At 42.9% G+C, this 17,701-nt stretch overlaps 1 protein-coding gene across 2 annotated transcripts in view; it reads right to left on the reverse strand.

The window, feature by feature from the left end:
* LOC120921142 (cytosolic phospholipase A2 delta-like) overlaps positions 1-17,701 on the reverse strand; it is a 90,004-nt gene that overhangs the window by 45,436 nt on the left and 26,867 nt on the right. The window contains exon 10 of one of the 2 annotated variants that reach the window (XM_040333826.1): positions 5,679-5,732. The exons of the other annotated variant lie outside the window; for it this stretch is intronic. Coding sequence (XP_040189760.1) covers positions 5,679-5,732 — 54 coding nt within the window. The remainder of the gene's footprint in view (positions 1-5,678; positions 5,733-17,701) is intronic. 2 annotated transcript variants of the gene reach the window in all.

Genomic DNA, 17,701 nt, shown 5'->3' on the forward strand with positions numbered 1-17,701 from the left:
CCTTTACATAAGGGTTTCCATCAGAGTCCCCCCTTACATCAGGGTCCCCATTGAAGCCCCCATGCATCAGAGTTCCCTGTTACATAGGAGGGGGAGAAGTGAGAGATGATACTGCTCTAAAAACTGCTGATCCCTTGGCTTTGCTTCCGTCCCACTAAACCAAAAGGGTGCTGGCTATGCACAGGCGCATTGGATAGAAGAAGATCCTGGACTGCCGCACTCCTTAAAATGATTAAAAAGGTGGCTATGAGTAAGCATCACATAATGTGAAACATGTCAGCCACCTTTTTCCTGTTGTTCAGTTCATTTTGACTGCATCGCTTTGGTTGTTCTTTGGATTTCATTTGTACAATAAAGACATTGTTTTAAGGCGTGCGGCAGTCCAGGATTTTCTTCTATCCGATACACAGGAGGGGTAGTTGAAGCAGAGACCATATGCAGCCTCTACTGACCTTACACATTAATGTGTGAACAATAAAGACACGCCACTGACCCTAGCTGCAGGCTAGATAAAATCTTGTTTCAGGCTGTATATTGCCTGAAGACCAGAGTTTGGAGTCCCCTGGTGTATGGGAATTCCTCCCTTCCAATAGGGAACCCAGGAGAAGATTCCAGCCACTATAGATGGAGGGACCCGGGGAAACGCAGACTTACATCACTGAAGGACACACTACTAAATGGTGTTTTGTGATGTGCACCACCAACATCCCCCGGGCAGGCAAGCCCCACTTTACAGCATATTTAATGCATGTTAAAAATGTCTATAGTCTATAGCCTGGCCAGATTCACATAGAGCAGGGATATGCAATTAGCGGACCTCCAGCTGTTGCAGAACTACAAGTCCCATGAAGCATAGCAAGACTCTGACAGCCACAAGCATGACACCCAAAGGCAGAGGCATGATGGGAATTGTAGTTTTGCAACATCTGGAGGTCCGCTAATTGCATATCCCTGACATAGAGTGTAAAGCTGACAGTAAGTTTGTAAAAATATTAAAAAATAATCAATATAAACAGTAAACTAAAGCATTAAAAAAACATATTTTAGGCAAAAACCTAAAATAACGTGTTATCACAAGCATTGGGTACCATTTGTTCACTAAGCCAAGTTAAGCAATGTTAATGAACAGGTCGGGTTGTGAAATGTTACAAAAATACTAAATATTTTCCAAGTCTCTGGTAGTCCCTAAAATTATAGAATGGCTACTGAAGGTTCAGGATATAAAGGAAGCTGAGGAATGGAGGCACCAGTGTGCAGATACCAACACCAAGTTCTATAATATTTAGGCTTTGTGGTTAGATTTCACCTCCTCAGACATGTATAAACAATTAATACATTAATTTTAGGCATTAACTCAGATGAGTATTGCTCCTTTTTCTTTTATTTATGTGACTGGTCCACCAGGGAACAGCTAGGATGTTTTTGATCCTGTTGATGGTTTTTCTTCTGAACTGATAGGGATATTTTGCTCTCCCCACTCCCCGTAGTTGTGTATATCCCGGTATTTCTCTGTATCTCCATTCTCCATACCCTTTTCCTGGCTCCATCTCCCTTATTTCTTTACCCTTTCCCTCTACCTTACATTCCCTATGGCTGGTCCTACAATTTAATGTGTGCTTTCAGCATTATTTTGTAAATCTGTTGATGAAGAAAACCCTTTAATGTGGATTGCTTGCCTTTAAAATTATTGTGTAATAGTTGATCCTAAAATCTTATGTCGGGAATATTTGTCCTGTCCTATCTTTTTTGAAAAAATAAAGATTTTACAAACAATAATACTAAATAATGAGGAGAACGGTTACAATTACAAACTTTAAAAATAATTATAACTGGTCTGCCTATTACGTGGCCATGTATGCAAAATCACTTTTGATGAGTTACTCACTTAAAAATAATTATAACTGGTTTCCCTATTATTTAGTATTATTGCAACAATGTACATACCATAATTACCTCCTTTCACCAATATGACTTATCTCTTTTCCCTATTATGAGTGTTGAGATAAATGTAACATAAATACATTACATCACACAGGGATTACATTTCCGTGTAATTAAATATAATTATTTCCTTTAGTGTTTAGTGTCATGGAAATAGTTTTCAAATGAAAATAAAAATAAAATTAAAATATGAAATAACCTTTGTTAATCTCTGCTAAGAAATCATAAATTACAGCAACCATCAGACTGATAATAGCTCACGATCAATGCCTGAATATTTTGAATTTTTGAGTACCTGTCATCCACAGGTTACTTACTAGTGCAGGCAAACCAATCATTCTGTGGACCTGTCCTTGGAATGGCTAGTTAGCCCTCATTCTCACTTGAGCGATTTGAAATACATTTCCAGAAACACTTCAACGCTCAACACCAGATTTACATGTTGTTCTATTTGGCCCATTCACATCTGAGCAATATGCTCAGCGCTAAAAAGTACAGGATCACCTTTGAGGCATAATCACACATTTAGGATGTCAATGGGAGCACATAAAATATGTTCTTACCCCCTCCCTTTATCCACCCATTCTATAATCTATCAATAGTAAATAGGGGGAAAATAATTTTCCTGTTCTGCTTCCACCATTTAATTTTTTTTATTGATACTGGGCAAGTGTAAGACGCAAGTGCATGATGTCATGTTCTTCAGCTTGTGCATGTACTGTATGACACTACATGTATCTGTTGAAAAATAAAACCTTCTCCAAAATATCACTAGATCTCCGGGAGAAGCTTTCTTACCCCACCAAATGAATAGCATTTCGTACAACGCATGTGCAAAATGAATACATGAGGTCATACACTTCATCTTGCACATGTGCAGTAAAACAGTACTTTGAGATCTTGCAGTGTAGGTGTGAATCTAGCATAAATGGTATATATGGGAACCAAATTTGCTCTGGGTTGGGCACCTATCAACAGGGACATTGTGGGACTTAGGGCCATGTGTTTCATATCCAGACATTTTGTGATGCCCGGGAAGCACAGGGGCATCATGGAGCCTTGCTACAAGAAGCCTGGTAAAGTCTATGACAGGTTGAAAGGAATGACTGGATGCTGTACTAAGTGGTACTCACCTTTAGGGCTGTATGCTTCCAGTAATGTATACAGCCCTGAACACACAATTGCTGCATTCTGGGTGTACATCCCTGAAAGCATACAGCTGAGCTGATCACTGTACCTGTGCCACCTGGGGCATGAAAACACCAGGATGTGATGCACACGGGCCTAATCACTGGTGTTCACATGGCCTAACACAGTGGTTCTCAACCTGGGGGTCAAATGGCAATTTGCCAGGGGTCACAGAATCCTGGGCTGTTCCTGAAGCCCGCACCTCTCTCCCAGCCTTTTCGCGACCGAGCCAGAAACACAGCAACACTACCTGTGATTAGAGTTGTCATTAAAATTCCCCACTACAGTTCTCAGATCAGCAGATGACCTTGATCAAGAGCACCTAAGTTGGCCGATCAGAACTCCCCCCAGCACTGCCACTCATTTAATTCCCTCCACCAAGGAGTAAGAGAAGGAATACAAATAGAGAATACATGGAAAGGAGAGAAAAAGAGGGGGAGGAACAAAGAAAAAAGGGAGAGAAAGAATAATAGAAAGAACAAGAAAGAAGGCTAGAGAGAGGGATGGGAGAACAAAAAAAAATTAGAATAGAGACAGATAAAAGGGAAAGAAAGGAGAACAAAATTAAAGAGTGGTACATTCTAAAATGTACTATAAAGCCTTGTACACACGACCGAGTTTCTTGGCAAAAAACAGCAAGAAACTTGCTGGGAGTTATTTTTTTGACGAGGAAACCGGTCGTGTGTACATTTTCGTCGAGGAAACTGTCGAGAAACTCGACGAGCCAAAAAGAGAGCATGTTCTCTATTTTCTTGACAGGAATAGAGAAAATTAGCTTGTCGAGTTCCTCGACAGCCTAACAAGGAACTCGACGAGCAAAACGATGTGTTTCGCCTGTCGAGTTCCTCGGTCGTGTGTACGAGGCTTAAGGGGTTTTAATACTGTGGAAGGGACTCGGGGAGCGCTAAATGTCCGTAGGTTAGGGGCGCAAATTACTTGTCTTGCCTTGGGTGCTGACAACACACGCTACGAAAATAATTTTACTGTTGGGGGTCCCCACAAATTTGGAAAATGTATCAAGGGGTCACAGGACTAGAACGGTTGAGAACCACTGGCCTAACAGAACAACTGAACAGCCATAGGAACAGAAGGAGGATAATAACATTCAAATCGTCACAACTAAGTCTTGTGAATCACACTGATCATCATGACTAGTCAATGCAGCATCAAAAGCTGAACTGCTATATAACTTGCATGTCACATAGTTAAAGCTTTGTAGTTTTCAGGCTGATACAGAATAAGCTTAATAGAGCGTCATACTACTCAGTGCAGGATTGTGAACACCTGAGGAACAAGGGAAGAGAGAGCAACCAATCATGCCCCACTAGTCATTGTTCAGTGCAGGTTCAATCTCACTGGTGGTTGTGCGGCACTACAAAATTATATGTCGCATTGGATATTACACTGATCAGCCATAACTTTATGACCACCCACCTATTATTGATTAGGTTCCCCCTGTGTTACCAATCCAGCCCAGACCCATTGAGGCATGGACATCACTAGACCTCTGAAGGTTTGCTGTGGTATCTGCCACCAAACCATCAGTAACATATCCTTTAAGTCCTGTAAGTTGTGAGGTGGGGCCTCCATGGATCGCACTGCCTTTTCCAGCACATCCCACAGATGCTTGGTTTGACTGAGATCTAGAGAGTTTGGAGGCCAAATCAACAACTCAAACACGTTGTTGTGTACCTCTAACCATTCTTGAACCATTTTTGCAGTGTGGCAAGGCGCATTATCCTGCTGAAAGAGGCCACTGCCATCAGGGAATACTATTTCCTGAAGAGGTGTATTTGGTCAGCAACGATATTTAGGTAGGTAGTATGTGTCAAAGTAACATCCACATGAATGGCAGGACCCAAGGTTTCACAGCAGAATATTACCCAAAGCATCACACTGGCTTTGCCAGCTTGCCTTCTTCCCATACTGTATTCTGGAGCCATCACTTCCCCAGATAAGTGATAAACACACACCTGGCCATCCACATGATGTAAAAGAAAACATGATTCATCAGACCAGGCCACCTCCTTTAATTGCACTGTGGTGCAGTTCTGATGTTCACGTGCCCATTGTAGGCACTTTTTGGCTGTGGATATGGGTCAGCATGCGCACCCTGACCAGTCTATGGCTACGCAGCCCCATACACAACAAACTGTGATGCCCATTTTTTATGCTTTTAGCACATTAACTTCAGGGACAACATGTTTAGTTGCTGTCTATATCTCACCCACTTTCTAATGCCATTGTAATAAGATATGCAATGTTATTCACTTAACCTCTCAGTGGTCACAAAGTTAGGTCTGATCAGTGCATACTACTTATAAGCAGCCTGTGCCCCCATGATTGTAAAATGACCATGTATTTACAATGAAATAGCTGCCACCTCTTTATTTTCTGCTGCTGTGTTTTGTGTGACTGGAATGTCCATCATTTATAAAAACACAATCTGGTGGAAAATGTCATTGCAGTAGATAGCACGGCATCTCATGCATTTTTTGCAGAGGCAAAGTAAAAATTAAAGGTTTAAATGAAGAAATAGGAAACTGTACCTGAATCCAGCGCAGTGGAAGGAAGCAGCGGAAGCACCAGCAATTTGCATAAACCTAGTTGAATTTTTTAACAATTAAATACGGTCTCTGGACTGCCATAACAAAATAATAAATTAAGGTTTAAAAAATGTGTAGTTCTAGATGTCAGTTATATATAGAAAGATATGTTTGGACATTTTTCTTAATCCACCCAAAAGTATTACTTTAGGTGTAGGTGGAGCCTGCCCCACTCTAAACACCGTGGGGAACCTTTCCATTTTTCGAGCCTGACCTACTGGCCTTTAAATATAGTGGATTGTCCAACAGCAAGATATCCCTGCTAATAATCCTGACTGGTAGTAATTTATTATAAGTTGTTCCTGTCCACCTTTGTGTGTCCCAGCTCTCTCTCTCTGTTACATTTTCATAATAAAGAACAAAGTTCAGCAGGAAAAATAAGAACCCCTCATAAAGGCCATAGCATGCATGCACACCCAGGAACTCAAGAACAGAGATCTCACCAATAAAGTCCCTAAGAGATTGAGAGACTGTCACATAGATTTAAGCTGAAATCCAGGCAGATGTAGGAAATATAAAAAAATGCAGTTATGTATTCATATGTATCGTCGCACCGATTAGGACAGTGCCATTGCCGACAATTGCCGGCAAATGCCGCCGATTTGAGATGCGATTTGACATGTCAAATCACATCTCAAATTGTACCAAATCGTACCCAGTGTGAACCAGGGCTCAACAGAGAAACGTTTCATGTTCACTGATAGGCACCAAATTAAAAAGTATTTTAATTTCCAGCCTGAACTTAGCAGCATTGTAAGCAGTAAGCTCTGGAACAGTCTATGTTAACTACTTTGTAACACACACACAAAAAAGAAGTAACATGCAAGCAGTAGTTAATCCAAGTGAAACCAATCAGCTTTTGAACTAATAAATCCATTTTTCAATATAAAAATAAGCAAATACCACACAGTAATGGAAATACCGCATTTGTAATGCTTTAGTGGATTGAGCCTACCTTGGTGTTATCAAGAAACATGCAGTACACAAACACTCTCAGATTTAATAAATGTTATGAATATTCGCTTCAATTATCTAATAATGTGAAAATAAAATTTTGTTTACCTATTTTATCTACACAATTGGGTATTTAAACAGAAATTAGCTTTTCGCATGATTGGGCAGTTAAAGTGCATATTCAATCAATCTGTTAAATATATATACTCAATTCCTTCTTTCATTCTAAACATTACTTTGGGGATCTTTAGTGCCGGCTTTCTTTACTGTGCAGCTCCTAATCTCTGCACCCAATGCAGAGATACCCCCTGCCCCTACAAAGCAACAGCACACACCACAACCTCTTAGAAGAGCCCACAGCCCATGTTCCTTCTTAAGATTATGACATGCAATGTACCTCTTGGAGGAGCTATACTTGATGTATACCAACAAAAAAGACTGTAATTTACAAATTCTCTGGCAGCTATCTTATATCTATGGCATCTGTGTATTTAGCGGTTTGCCCAGAGTTCAGCTTTAAGGCCCCTTTCACACGGTCGGACTGTTCAGGTCCGCCTGTCAGTTTTGAGCTCCATGCATGCCTATGGAGTGTCGGATGTCAGCGGAGACCTGTCTGCTGACATCTGACCCGATCCACCAAAATCAAATGGATGGCGATACGTCTCCATCCGTCCATGGCGGATCGGATCGGGTGAGATCTGATGAAAACGGACATGCTGTCCGTTTTCATCAGATCTCTCCATAGGAGTCAGCGGTGCTGCACAATCCCCTCCCTGCTCAGTGAGAAGAGAGGGACTTATCATCCACCGGCTCAGCAGAGCTGGCAGGCTCCGTAGTGGAAGAGGCCTAACTCTCCATTATCTTCAGTAAGAACAACTGAGTACTGTCCGTCATACTTTTTATATTTTGCACTAACATCCAAATGTTAAGGAAAACTTCCAGAAATACTTCCTTCTTCAAAGACCTTGAAGAAGGAGGTACACCCCAAAAACGTGTCCTGAAAATATGGTTGTATCACAGACAGTACTCAGTTGTTCTTCAAAACAATGAAAATAGTACAGCTCAAATCTATATCAATTAGATCAGCATGTGGATAGACTGGTGCAAGACAGACAGGATCAGCTTGTCAGGCTCAAGTGGACTTCAACAAAATGGTGTACGTCTGGACATTTCATCCACATTCATGCAACAGCTAGTCGATGTCTGTGTGCAGATGGCCACCATTTTGTTGAACTCAATTGTTCTTGTTGCAAGGGCACTAATTGTAGTGGGTGATTCTATAAAATCCCTATTTTCAATTTAGGCTAATTCTTTTTATTATTAGAATTACTGAAATGTTCCTCTTTTCCTTATACTGTTTATTTGTTTTTATACGCATTATGCATATGTATGTATGGGAATGATCAATACTGCTTATTTTCCTTGATAAGATTTGTCAGATATGTTTTTAAAGTATATTTCAACTTGGATGGATATACAAAAGGGATAAAGGAAAAGTTCAGCTTCCATTTTCTCCTTCTGCTTCTCATCTTTCAAATGTGTGCTCCGGCCCATCCCCCCCACTGCATTCCTAGATGGCTTTTATCCCAAAACCCCCTTCTTGTTCCTTGCTCTGTATTGTCTCAGTTGTAAGCAGAAAACCACCCCTTCCCCCCTGTGTGAAGGTTGTGGAGGAAACTTACTGAGCTGACAATGAACTTTTATGTCACGTGGACTTATAAAGAGGATGTGTGTGCAGCTTTCCCAGGAATGGACTTGTGAGAAGAAACCATCCCCTATATGAACTGACCTATGAGGGTGCCATGTGCTACAGACGTCACAGGGAGAGGGGAGGGTAGAATGGGTGAGGGGTGGGTAGAGTGGGTGTGTCTGTATGATGTGAACCAATCAATGCATGTTTTGTGATTCTATGCTTTTAATAAAACTGTAGGGGCCATAGCTCAGGCTTTCTTTTGGCTGTTGAACGTTGGAAGGTGAGCATGTGAAAACCATCGGCCCGAAAAATATCCGCGGATAAATATCCGCTGGGTTGTACACACCAGCGGATTTATCCGCTGAAAGTGATCCGCGGATAAATTCCAGCGGATAGATCCTCTCGTGTGTACGGGGCCTTAGTGGCTCCCTTGTAGGCATCTATGTTACGGTCTGTTTTACATACATCCATGTGTCCATCTTATAGACATCGACCACATTAGAAACAGTCCCAATATTCACTGAATTTAAGTCAGAAACTGGGAATTTAAGATCTCTCTTTTTACAGATGTCATACTCTTAACTCATATTCACAATTGATTGTGTAAAGTTTTTCAAGTTCTGTAGAAAATTATGCCATATGTGTCTTACATTAATGTATGTGTTTATCTTATAGACATCTATGTTATGTGTCTTTTTTAATATCCATGTGTCTACCTTATATACATATATGCTCCTACATAACATACATATGTGTGTCTATACCTTATATACATCTAAGGTATTCTTTGGATCTTGCTGTGTAATACCTTACAAATCATTCTGCATATCTGTATCACATGGATAAGGTGTGTGATTGCCTCAGGCAATTTTTACAGCTAGTTAAGGAATCCTAACACTGAGTAAATGGCACAGCACGTGCGGAGAATTTTTTACACATGAGGAAACTATGTTAATTAGGGTGCAAATGAGTTTCATGAACTAAACAATTATTTTGTTTACCTCCTGTAGATGATCATCTTATAGAGAAGCAGGAAGCTATAATGATAATTCTTTGTATCTTTGAGCAGTTCTATTGACAGTACGAACCAAGGCAGAGAAAAACGTATTCGTAGGTTAATTGTTTTCCCCATTGTTCTACTATCATTATTATAGAAAGCAGCACCGGCATATGCTATATGGGTTTATCAGGAAAAGTCGACATCCCCTATGTGATCAGAGCCCCCCCAGGTCGTAAAAAAAGGTCTCCACCTCCCACATCCTCACTGTTAACAACAAGGCCACTATCCCCCTATTGCTTACACAACTTGGTAGACTGTAGTCTGACCAATTAAAGACAAAACGTCCTCCCTTTTCTATAGTAAAAAGGCGGATTCCAGATGTAATTCTTACAGCGCAAATTAGAAAAAAAAATTCTGACTAATTATTCTGAACAGCTCAAAGTAATTTTTTTTTACCAGTCTAATAAATAATACCATGGAAGATAGCAAAATAATTGAGTGTCAATGCTATACTGTCATGACACACACCAATGGGCAAATAATAAATAAATAAATAAATACAATAGATGAAATAATCTTATGTCATTGAAAAGATTGACAGCTGCACACCCAGATATGATCTCTACCCATATAAATTGTTGGATTCTGGGTAAATTTTTAGTGCTTTTAACATCTTACTAAATGAGTGGATCAGAGGACAAGATTTGTCATAAGTATTTATTATTTTTACCGTATTGAAAGGTAGTTTAAAAAAGTAAGAACTAATGACATGATATTTTTAAGGGCATACTCTACAGTTAAGCCCTTGAGGCAGTGGAACCAAAACTGCACCTTTTACCTGTTGTTTAAGACACTATGCCCCACACTGACACCAATGATGGGGCACTATTTCTACAACTGCCATCAATGATGGGGCTTTATTCTTCCCATTAACAACATACTTGGATTTTGCAAAAGCACTTGACACCGTTCCCCACACATGGCTGATGTGTAAGGTAAAGTCTATGGTCAAAACGGTCAGCTCCGGTCAGAGCCGCTGTACTAGCGATCTGATGTTAGTACCGTGATCTCCCCTGTTAAGCTGTTGTGTTCAGACAGAGGGCACGCCCACCGCCCCCTCCCCCTCTGTCAGAACACTCCATTGGCTGAGAGCGCTGATCAGCAGCCGGTCTGCTGCTGGTTTTCCATCATGCTCATCTGACAGAACGGCCAGCTTCTGCCGGACCGGCTGCCATAAACATGGGCCAAATGTCAGCCATTTTTTATTGAACCAGCCCATGTCGACCGTCATTCGGCCTGTGTGTACTAGGCTTTAGCTGGAGAGGATGGAGCATAACTGTGCCTGAAGCAGCATCAGTATTGTGTATATTACTAAGTCATTGTCCTATGCCTATGCTATTGCAGGGACCACCATATTCGCAGGAGTGTTTAGTGCTGGATAAGCACTAATTGTATGCAAAATGGTATGTAACACTTTTATAAATACCTGTCACTGCATACAATGGAATCAGTATCAAATGTATGTTAAGAAAAGGATGTCAAAATCCCAAGTCCCTAGAAAAGGAAAGAAAGCTGATTGCATATACTTATGGTACACATTTCCTCAGATTGAACACTGGCATTATATGGTAAGGTACCAGGTGCAGATTCAACTTTGCAAATCGATATTTTGTTCTGAGATATATATCACAACTTTCTCTCCCAATATAAAATGGCCATCATTCAAGGACATTAAAGCGGAGGATCACCCTAAATTTTCACTTTGGCTGAAGTCAACTACTAGCCATAGACAAGAAATAATTTGCTGTTTGTTTTTTTTTAATCGCCATCCTTACCTTTGTATTGCTGCCATTTGTGTCCTGTCAATCAACATTCCCCGCGGGGAGTGGGCGTGTATGGTCCTTTTCCCCCGACCAGCGCTATGTCTCCTGGGAGTCATGAGAATCCCAGGAGACGCGCTGTGCTTGCGGGTCACGTGACTCAGCAAGCGGGCACTATCTCGTATTGAGGGCACAGTGGAAACTCTATCTGCTTACCTTTCCTATCAGCTGCTCAGTGACCGTTCTGAGCTACAGCTAATAGGAAAGGTAGGAGTCTTTACAACGGGGCGTGAGCTTATTGTGCCGGCCGTTGTTATGGCAACAGTGTCGTGTTGACGGCGACGCTCGCTGTCAGCACTGCACATGCGCGGGATAGAGCGGTGAATGCTGGGAGGTCAGCATTCACCGTATCCCGGAAGACTACCCTGTGGGCTTCACAGTGCCCACAGTTAAAATGGAAACGACCATCGCTCGTTTTTATAAACTATCGTTTCCTCGAGAAGACAGATTACGGCGGCTAAAGGAGTGGAACACACTGGTGGAGGGGTGCTAAAGGTAAGAGCGCCAGAAGAATGCAAAAAAAAAAAAGGATAACCCGCGGAACCCCCGCTTTAACAACAACAAAACACATCTATATTATACAAAAAGTCTTTAAAAAGTCAATCCACTCAAAACTGATTTTCCAGTGTCTGACAGATGCTGGAGAGTTAAACCACCTAACAGTGTCTTATATCTCTCAGGGACCCTATTGGTGAGATATCTGTACTGAGTTATAGTGTCGGCAAACTTATTGTGGCCTTTATGTGGGGGTCCCACTCACCCCTGTTCGATTTTATAATTCATTTTATGTTCAGGAAAATGTAACTTTTAGGATATTATATTTTGCCATTTTATTGGTTGAACTAGATGGACTTGAGTCTTTTTTCAACCAGATTAACCAGGGCTGCCATCAGCGGGGTACAGGCATTACACCTGTAAGGGGCCCGAATGTCCCCAGGGGGCCCCCACGTAATCGTCATGATGCAGGAGAGAGGGGTAAAGAAGAGGGAATTACACTTTCAGTCTCTCGGGTCCCCCCCCCCCGGTAATTGGCGTGATGCGGGAGAGAGGGGAGAAGAGAAGAAGACACTTTCAGTTTCTCAGCAGCACATTCCCCCCCCCCCGGTTCTCAGCTCGTGGGTTGGAGGTCGGGGCCCAGGCCTACAGCTTAAAAAAAAGTGTAAGGGGCCCCAAAATTTCTGACGGTTGCCCTCAGACTAACTATATAATTTTGATATAATTATGTAACTGTAACTGGAGGAGAGGGAAAATGCAAAGGTGGGCAAGAATAGGCAAAACCCAGGTAACAGGAACAGAGCCTACCACTATAACAGGGAGCAAACAGCACCACTCTAGTGAGTGAGTGAGAAACTTATATAGCGCAACGTTTGCGAACTGAATCGCCTCTGGGCACTTAATATCCTTTCCCTGGCTGAACTTTTGCCCTCAGAAAAGATGGGTTTTGATTTTTTTTCTGAAGGCCAGGTAATTCACCTCCGAGCGGATGCTGGTTGGTAGAGCCTTCCATAGTCTAGGTCCTTGGACTGCAAATCTACGTTCTCCTTTGGACTTGTATCTGGCTTTGGGTATCTGGAGTAGATTTTGATTGGTGGATCGCAGAATGCGATTGGGGTTGTGAGCTTTTAGTTTTTCGCATAGATATTGGGGGACACACTTATGCGTTAGACAGAGTGCCTTGAAAGTGATTCTGTCTTTTACTGGCAACCAATGAAGGCATCTCAGTGAAGGTGAGATTGATTCCCATGTTTTTTTCCCAGTCACAAGTCGAGCGGCCGTATTTTGAACGACTTGCAGACGAGTGATTTGGTACTTTGGGAGTCCGAGATAAAGGGCATTTGCATAGTCAAGTCTGGAGTTGATAATTGTTCCCACCACGACTGCTATGTCTTCTTTCGGGATAAAGGGAATGAGACTGCGTAGCAGGCGCAGCAAATGGTGCGATCCGCTGACTACTGACCCTATTTGTGCATCCATTGTCATGTGGGTGTAAAAAATGACTCAGAGACTTTTGACTTTGGTGCTAGGGGTGATAGTTTGTCCCAGAATGGGCGGCGGTGTCCATATGGTTGTGGGAAGTCTCTTTCGATTGGCGTGTAACAGGAGAAGTTTTTGAACCGTTGAGTTTAAGGTAACTCTTCGTCATCCAGTTTTTTATTAAAGTAAGGCATTTCTCTAGTCCGAGATAATGATCCTTTTTGTTGCAGATGCGAAAATACAGTTGTGTGTCATCAGCATAAGAGTGGTAAACTTCTGATTACTGCACCTGCACCTCTCCTCCACTGTGGCCACCCGGATGTCAGCACAAGGAGCTTATCTTCACAACTTTAAGGTACTGGTAAATGTAAACTGCACACCAATGTCAGCGCTTCCAAATGTTTTTTTTAGTTTACAAGCGGAATAGTAACTTACTAAATGTCCCTGCCCCTCCTTCAAGCTTTCCATCACAATATGCTTAGTCGCAAGGAGAGAGGTAGCCAGGGAAGGGGGGTGACTTATATACTCAGTTCCATTAAAGCAACAACAATGTCATGATGCTTTTGAAAATGCTCACACTTGTATTGCATTACATTGTTTTCAGTATCTTCAGTTCAAATGTCATCATATACTAGGTGAAACTCCTGCGCTGTATAGGATATAAGTGAGGGGGAGTAGGCCGGAAAGGGGGTGATGAGGTGAGTGAAATACTGCAGCAAACAGAAAAAAATGTCCTCTCAAGACAAAGAATGATACTGTGAAGATGATGGGAGTGTCTGCGCTGTGGGAACCTGGAAAGGGAAAGGGAAGGGAGGGGAAGGTGGACAAAAGAGTGTGGACCAGTGAGGTAGTGGGGTGTGCTTGACAGAATGGAAGTGACCTACAATTGGAAATGAAATGGGTGTGATCTGACCCAGACTGTGTAGAAGGAAACACACATAGAGGTCTACAAATATAAATAATGAGTAAACCAGGGTCTCACAAAAGGACTCCTGTGATGGATGGGGGAGTAGGCAAAAAATAAATAAAAATGGCAGGACTTGAAAAAAATGTGATATGAAATCTTGTGGACAATAATGGAGTGCAATCCAACAAATATAAAGTGACAAATGAGTAAAAAGGTGTTTAAGTGTGGGAGATAACAAGCTCAAGTGAGTGAAAGTGTGTGATCAAGTAAAGTCCACACACCGTGCACCCTTCACCGATGGTGAATGAAACAGCTTACCTCCCTGTTCTTATACAGACCCAGATGTATCACTGTGCCAGCTAGCTGTTAGATGGATATCTGCTTGTCTGATCTCAATCGCGGTACATACATAAAAGAACAATGGTATAGGTGTTGTAGCTATGTCTTCTTATAGGCAAAAAGGAGACAAAATACTCAAAATAAGAGGTGGTTGGCTGTCCACTTACACAACTTACAAGAGTGTGTAGGGAGCGTGTGCCTGTCTCCACGAGCGCCGCGCTCGTATCCTTATCCACTTCCAGCTGTCAGTTTCTCCACTTAGTATCACTCGAGCCGTATGGGGCAGTCTAAAGGCGGTCACGTAGCCACGAACACCGCGCTCGTCCACCGTCCGTCAGGTGCTGCTCCTAGTATGTACTCTGTGTTCCCGACGCGTGTTCGTCACATCATGTGACTTCATCAGGGGCAAAGGCAAAGGCAAAACTTATTTTCTTTAGAGTGGAGATGGATTAGAACACCTGTCAGTTTTTATTGCTGTCTGTGCCCCCCTCGTTAAGGAGATTCTCCCTCTCATTTGTCCTGTCCACCATTATCATTGAAAGTAAAGGAAATTACCCAACTTTTGGGTTGCCCCAGAAAAGTAATAGAGGGGAAATCTTCCAATAGACACACTAGTTCTGCTGACCTAGGGGTCCCCAAGGAATTCCCTTAAAGCGGAGTTCCACCCAAAAGTGGAACTTCCGCTTAATCCACTCCTCGCCCCCTTACATGCCACATTTGGCGTGTAATTTTTTTGGGGGGGGAGTGGGGGCTTCAGGAGGAGTGGGACTTCCTGTCCCACTTCCTCCTTCCGCCGAGGGGCTGCAAAGGCGAATAGTCTAATCGCCTTTTGGCAGCCCCTCCTGTAGGCGATCGCCTGGGACACGTGACAAGTCCCAGGCGATCGCCTGTCCAATCAGATGGCGCAGCGCCGCTCGCGCATGCGCAGTGAGTGCCCGGCCGTAAAGCCGAAAGCTGTCACGACCGGGTGCCCACAATTATGATGGAGACCTCGGCGGAGAGGGGGGGAGAGGAGCGGAGCTCCGTGCGGCGCTGGATGGTGGAGCAGGTAAGTGTATGTTTATTAAAAGCCAGCAGCTACACTTTTTGTAGCTGCTGACTTTTAATAAACATAAAAAATGAGTGGAACACCCCTTTAATTTACAGCTATTCCCTCTCACTTCCTGTTTGGCTATGGGACAGGAAGTGAAGATACATCTCTGCAATGGGACACAGATGGCAAAAACAAATCTGACAAATCTAACCCTATCCTGCTCTATCCAAAATGAGAACAAAAGTTTTGCCTATAGTTCTACTTTAAGTATCCAGGACATACAGTATAAGATGTCAGGGATTGCACCAGCCACCCAGGATCCACCTCAAACTAAAATAACACTTTGGGGTGGACTGACCTTTTAAAGCCTCATTGTGCTGAGTGTCCTTCTAAGCGCTTTCCATTCCATCAACAAATTTTGCTGTGTTTAACCTACTACATAGAATAAAGCTTATACATCCATGCTGCACAAGGAGCTAATGTTCCCAACATAGTCATTCAGATACATGCACATCCTAGCAGGTCTTTGGTAGTACCCGGTTATTTTCCAGCAGGAATTTGCACTGTAGAATGTAATCAAGGCACGTGGAGGAAATCATACAAAAAGGTATGAGAAATAAATTCAATATAAACAAAGAGGAAACATTTAGTACATTTGCAGACAGTTCTAAATACCGTATTTATCAGGGTATTGCACGCTCCGGCATATAGCGAGCACCCCTAAAGTGGAACCGCATTACTGTAAAAAAAAAGATTTTAGTACTTACAGTTTTGGTGTCTTGCCCGGCTTCCATCGGCGGCCTCGTCGGGTCCGGCGTCCGTCTGCGGCTTCGGTGGTGTCCTCCTCGTCGGGTCCGGCGTCCTTCTGCAGTGTCCTCCCCGCTCGATCCCCGCTTCCCGTGCTGAGTTTGAACTACTGCGCCGGCATATACCGAGCGTAGTACACTCGTGTATAGTCGGGCAGGCTCGGCTCCTCTCGCGGTCACGTCCTGTGCGTCCTGTACGTCCAGGACGTGACTGCGAGAGAAGCCAAGCCTGCCTGACTATACACGAGTATACTGCGCTCGGTATATGCCGGTGCAGTAATTCAAACTCGGCGCGGGAAGCGGGTATCGACGTATATTGCGCACCCACGATTTTGCCCTGAATTTCAGGGTAAAAAAGTGCGCGGTATACGCCGATAAATACGGTACCACCCAAGGCATATATGCAAAGTAACATTCAGACATTATATATTTAGATAAACAGCATGGCAAAATATGTGGTCCAAGAGGTGATACAGGAATACCAGGGGCAGTTTAATGGTGAACCATAATGAGAAACTTTGATGAACCACAGCAGGAGCAAATGTGTAAAAAGTATTACTGGGCTTAGAAAAGCTTAATTAGGAGCAAAACAAAATCTTACTTTTTATTAACTGATTTAGCTTTGCTCGACTCTTGCTCAAGCCAAAATCATATACATAGTGTGACAGTACAGTTCCCTGTCCTGGTAATTGTCGGGTTCTCAAATAGGCTGGTTGAGGGGCTCCAGGGTTATTTAATGTGGAGGAATCTGTTTGATCAGTTTCCTCCGAAGTTTGTAAAATCCACTTGGGGACCTGCAGCCCGGAGATTCCATAGCGATATGGGTGGGATGGAATCTCCAATCCTGGGACCGGGTTTTGGAAACAGCCAGGAGTCTGGCTGGTTGATTGAGCAGGTGGGTCCTGGGCTTATAGCAGAGTCAGGAATAGGGTTCTGGGCTCCACCCTCCCAAGGAGTCCAGGCAAGCAAGGGAGAAGCATGCACGTCTGCATGGTGCAGTCAGAGGGCCCAAGGCTGTGGGCTGAGCAGCACGAAAGCTGAAAAGAGGTACAGTGGTTGTATAGGAACTTTGTTGTATGGCCAAGAAGGCTGCCTAAGCAGCAGTATTTCTGAAGAGAGCCAGGTGGCTCTGCATTTTCCATTGATTATTATTTCACTGCTGTAGCAAACTGAAACCCCCTGCGTGGGAATTCTGGATGGACGTTTTTTTCTTTCTTTAATAAAAGTGGGCCAACAAGCCCTTAAAAAGCACAACTGGTGTGGGACTCTGCTCACTGGTATGCTCTACACAGAAGCTAAACAACCCCCAACTTTACAATAGTTACATAGTAGGTGAGGTTGAAAAAAGACACAAGTCCAACCTATGTGTGTGATTTTATG

Source organism: Rana temporaria, chromosome 13 (assembly GCF_905171775.1).
Source record: "Rana temporaria chromosome 13, aRanTem1.1, whole genome shotgun sequence".
Taxonomy (NCBI): Eukaryota; Metazoa; Chordata; class Amphibia; order Anura; family Ranidae; genus Rana; species Rana temporaria.